Source organism: Corvus brachyrhynchos, unplaced genomic scaffold, assembly GCF_000691975.1.
Source record: "Corvus brachyrhynchos isolate BGI_N302 unplaced genomic scaffold, ASM69197v1 scaffold130, whole genome shotgun sequence".
In the NCBI taxonomy this organism is placed as follows: Eukaryota; Metazoa; Chordata; class Aves; order Passeriformes; family Corvidae; genus Corvus; species Corvus brachyrhynchos.
This window is the reverse complement of record NW_008236193.1, coordinates 961,285-965,488: the sequence shown is the minus strand read 5'-3', so window position 1 is coordinate 965,488 and position 4,204 is coordinate 961,285. Positions and strand designations below refer to the sequence as shown.

At 64.0% G+C, this 4,204-nt stretch overlaps 1 protein-coding gene across 1 annotated transcript in view; it reads right to left on the bottom strand.

Moving 5' to 3' along the window:
• The window catches only part of NFIC (nuclear factor I C), a 39,207-nt gene that overhangs the window by 7,456 nt on the left and 27,547 nt on the right, over positions 1 to 4,204 (bottom strand). Inside the window, exons 3-6 of the mRNA XM_017738988.1 lie at positions 2,976 to 3,047; positions 2,382 to 2,456; positions 2,121 to 2,244; positions 1,487 to 1,611 (exon numbers count right to left, since the gene is read on the bottom strand). Of these exons, the coding sequence (XP_017594477.1) occupies positions 1,487 to 1,611; positions 2,121 to 2,244; positions 2,382 to 2,456; positions 2,976 to 3,047 (396 nt within the window). The remainder of the gene's footprint in view (positions 1 to 1,486; positions 1,612 to 2,120; positions 2,245 to 2,381; positions 2,457 to 2,975; positions 3,048 to 4,204) is intronic.

Sequence of the window (4,204 nt, the reverse complement as noted above, 5' to 3'; positions counted from 1 at the left end):
TGTGTGTGTGTGTGTGCTGTGTACCAGCACAGCTGTGTGTGTGTGTGTGTGTGCTGTGTACCAGCACAGCTGTGTGTGTGTGCTGTGTACCAGCACAGCTGTGTACCTGTGTGTGTGTCCCTGCACACCCGTGCACAGGTGTGACCCTGCAGGCGTGTGCATGCGGGTGCACACAGCTCTGTGTGTGTCCCACCCTGGTGGCACAAGTGGGTGCCCTCATGGGTGCCACTGTGACCCTGCAGCCCCCACATGGCACCCACCTCCCCTGGCACATGGTGCTGGGGGCTACAGGAGCTCCTGGGGAGGCACAGAGGTGCCAGCATGGGGGTGACCTCGCCAGAAGCAGCAGCTGCCCGGGTCCCCGAGGCCACCCCGGGGCATGGGGCTGAGCAGGGGGGTTGGCAGGCACGTTAATCTCCCACTGCCGTAGCTTTAGCTCTGGCCATTTGGCCCAGGCCTGGTAATGGGTTTAGCCCGTTCTCAGCCGGGCGTTAGGAGGATTTCCCAGAACATCCCGTACAGGATTGCCAAGCCCACCCCCCCCACCCCGCCGTGGCTGAGCTCCTCTGCTAGCCACCCTCACCCCTGCCCGGGTCAGGCCACCGGCAGGGGACAGATGCCCTGGCACAGCTCCCTCCTGCCTCCACGCACCACTTTGGGGAGGGGGCTGCACCTTCCCCAGGACCCCCCATGCACCAGCCCCATGGGGCAGGATGGGGCACAGTTCCTGCACACACAGGATACAGTTTGGGGGTTGGACCTGCATCGCCCAAACCTCCTTCCAACAGGATCGGTACCTCCAGCCCCCCATCTGGGCACCCCCAGGCTCTGGCAGGGCTGGGGGGCTGATGTGGAGCCCACCCCACTGCTGGGCGAGGCAGGAGAAGAGCCAAGGGAGGAGGAAGAGGAGCAGCTTCTTTGCCTGCACCTCGGGGCGTGGGAGCTGCTGTGCCAGCCTTGCAGCATCGCTTTAATTAGCCCAGCCCCCCCCCTTTCTTAATGAACAGCTAATTGGGGCTGTCTAGACAGGAAAGGGAAAAAAACCCACCAAGCCAGAAAGCTGTCCACAGCAGTGTGGGGCTGGGGGAGGCTGGTGTGGGGCTGGAGGCTGGGTTGGCCCTATAGAGAGAGCCCATGCTGAAATGGGGGGGGCCCTGTAGCAACACCGCAGCCCCCACAGAGCCCTGCCCGAAGTGGGGGGCCACAGACACACCTGGGCACCTATGGAGAGCCTGTGCCTACATAAGGGGGGGTTGACAGCAACCCCACAGATCCTTGGAAAAACAGGGATGTTCTGGGGGACTTGAGGGTGGCAGCGCAGCCCCCACAGCCAGTGTGTGCTGTGACCTGAAGGCCCATAGGGACACCAGGGCACGGGCAGTGCCCAGATGGTCACAGGGGGTTCTGGCAGTGGTTTGCGGAACGCTGGGAGCAGGATGGGGGCCCCGGGGCACTGGAAGAGCACTGGTAACGAGGTGACACCAACCCCCTTCCATGTCTTCTGTCCAGTTGCGGCTGCTGCTGGTGGGGGAGTTGGAGGAGGTGTAGTACTCGCCCCCAGGGCTGGTGTCGATGTCATCCTCCATGGACCCCGACTTGTGCCGTTTGCTCCTGGGGATAGGGAAGGGTCACAGAATCATGGATTGGTCTGGGTTGGGAGGGACCTCAAAGCCCATCCAGTGCCACCCCTGCCAGGGCAGGGACACCTCCCACTGTCCCAGGCTGCTCCAAGCCCCAATGTCCAGCCTGGCCTTGGGCACTGCCAGGGATCCAGGGGCAGCCCCAGCTGCTCTGGGCACCCTGTGCCAGGGCCTGCCCACCCTCATAGGGAAGTGAACCCATCTAGCCCTGCCCTCTGGCACTGGGAAGCCAGAAGTGTCCTGTCCCTCCAGGCCCTTGTCCAAACTTCCTCTCCAGCTTTCCTGGAGCCCCTTAAGCACTGGAAGGGGCTCTGAGCTCTCTCTGGAGCCTTCTCTTATCCAGGCTGGACACCCCCAGCTCTCCCAGCTTGTCATGGGTCAGTGCCAGGCCGTGGCAGGATCTGGCTGCCCCCGTCCTTCCTCATGGCCGGGCTCGGGCTGGCCCCAGCACCGCCCTGGCACAGCCCCAGTGGCACCTACCCACTGGAGGAGGTGCTGGGCAGTGTCCTCCTCATGCCGGTGCTGGAGGGGTTCAGGTCATAGGCCAGGTGGCCCTGCAGCTCTCCCAGGGAGAAGTTTGGCCCCGTGCCCGTCACCACCGGCGCTGTGGGGAGAGAGACGGGGGTCAGGGGGGCCTGGTGGGGAGGGGAGCCCCAGCCCACTGTGGGGTGGGGGGGCTGTTGGGACACTGGTGTGCCCAGGCAGCGGGGGCTTGGGCTGTGGCATCACAGTGACACTCACTCCGGGACACCTGGATGAGCTCGGTGACACTGAACACTCCCGAGGTGACGAAGCTTTCCTGGAAGTCTGTCGAATCTGTGCGGGAGAGAGGAAGGTGTGCTGAGGGGACAACAGGAGCACCCCTCTCATCCTGCACTGCCTTGTGGCGATGCATCAGGGCACCCCAACACCCCCAAATCCCCATCTGTCCCCCTCCTCAGCCTCCACTCCACTCCCTGCTCCAGCAAGAGACCACCCGAACTGGTCCCCTCTGCTAAAGACGCCCTGGAGCTGCTCAGTGCCTCAGTTTCCCTGTGGCTGAGAGTGCTGGCAGGGCTTGGGGCTGCACCCCCACCATGGGACCTCCATGGCAGTTGCTGTCCCCAAGGGCTGCGGCCTCAGTGGGACTCTGCTGGGTGTAGGACAAGGCTAAGGCTATGCCCAGCTTACTGCAGGTGCCAGGCAGCGGCTGGCTGGGGCTGGGGGACACCAGAGCCGTAGCACGGGGGGCTTGGCTGTGTGTCATGGGCCCCCCTCCCCCCCCATGGCAGGTACCCCAGGGACAGGCTGGGGTGTCCCTTGTCCCCTTGCCCAAGCCCTGCCCGCTGCGCTCACCCAGCGTGATGGGTTTGCTGTCCTCCTGGTCCGAGCCAATGCCTGTCCGGGGGCTGCTGCTCTGCTCTGCATCTGCAAGAGGAAAACCCACCAGGGTGAGCCCTCCGTGCTGCTGTGAGCCCCCCCGTGCCAGTGTGAGCCTCCATGCTGGTGTGAGCCAGGGCTGCCCACCAGCTGACTGCCCCCTCGTTGCCCTGCTGGGGGAAACTGAGGCACAGGCTGCCCAGCAGCTCTCACCACGCAGTAGGGCCACCACCAAGCTGGCATATCCCCAGTCACTGAGGAACAGTCGCCGACCAGCCCCCCTTGCCCTCCCCGCCAGCGACAGGAGCACGGACAGCCCCACATGCAGGATCTGGGCACCGCTGCCCGCAGGGCGGAGACCCCCGGTGCTGGGCTGGGTGATGGTCACCTGGCCCTGCTCCAGCCTGCTGCCTGCTCTCCTCTCTCCAGCCACATCCATGACCCAGTGCTGCCCCACCAGGCAGCGTAACTGCAGCATGGCATAACCTGTGGCACCTTGTCCTGCCTCTGCCCAGCTCCTGGAGGGCAGCAGGGCTTGGGGCAGCACCGGCGCTGACCCCTGGAGCCCCGTCCGGCCCTGCTCTCTCTTGGCTAAAAATATCCCGGCTCAGATGCTGAGCTCAGCAGCCTGGCACGGCAAAGACACTGCAGTCAGGAGCATCCTTCCTCACCTGGCTGCTCCCAAAGCCCTTCCATGACTTTTGCCATGTATTTCTCCCCCATACTCCTTCTTCTCACTGCTTCTCCATCCTCCTCCCACCCCCTGGCCTTCGGCATTTCTCTCTGGCAGTCTTGGCAGATGTCAGGAAAGGGCTGAGACAATCCAAAAACACCATCAAAACCACGCAGCTGCCACTGCCGGCCCATGTGCTCGCCTTGGGATTCTTCCCTTTCTCCCTGTTTTTCTCCCCCTTTTTCTCCCCTCAAGTCCCTTGCACTCACATGTGGCTCCCAGGCTGGTTATCCTTGGCTGGGCAAGTTATCCATGTGGGCACCATGCCACCCCCCACCCTGCCACCCCTGTGTGCTGCCCACCTGGCACACTATCCATGGGGGCAGTGGGACTGTGCCACCTCCCAGCCTGACAGCCCTGTGCTCCCACACCCCCTTGGTGCTGCTCAATGCCGATGCCAAATCAGCCATTTTGTCTCCCTGCCCAGCTGCCGCGTTCCCCTCCACCCACCCCGTGCCAGCCTGGCACCACA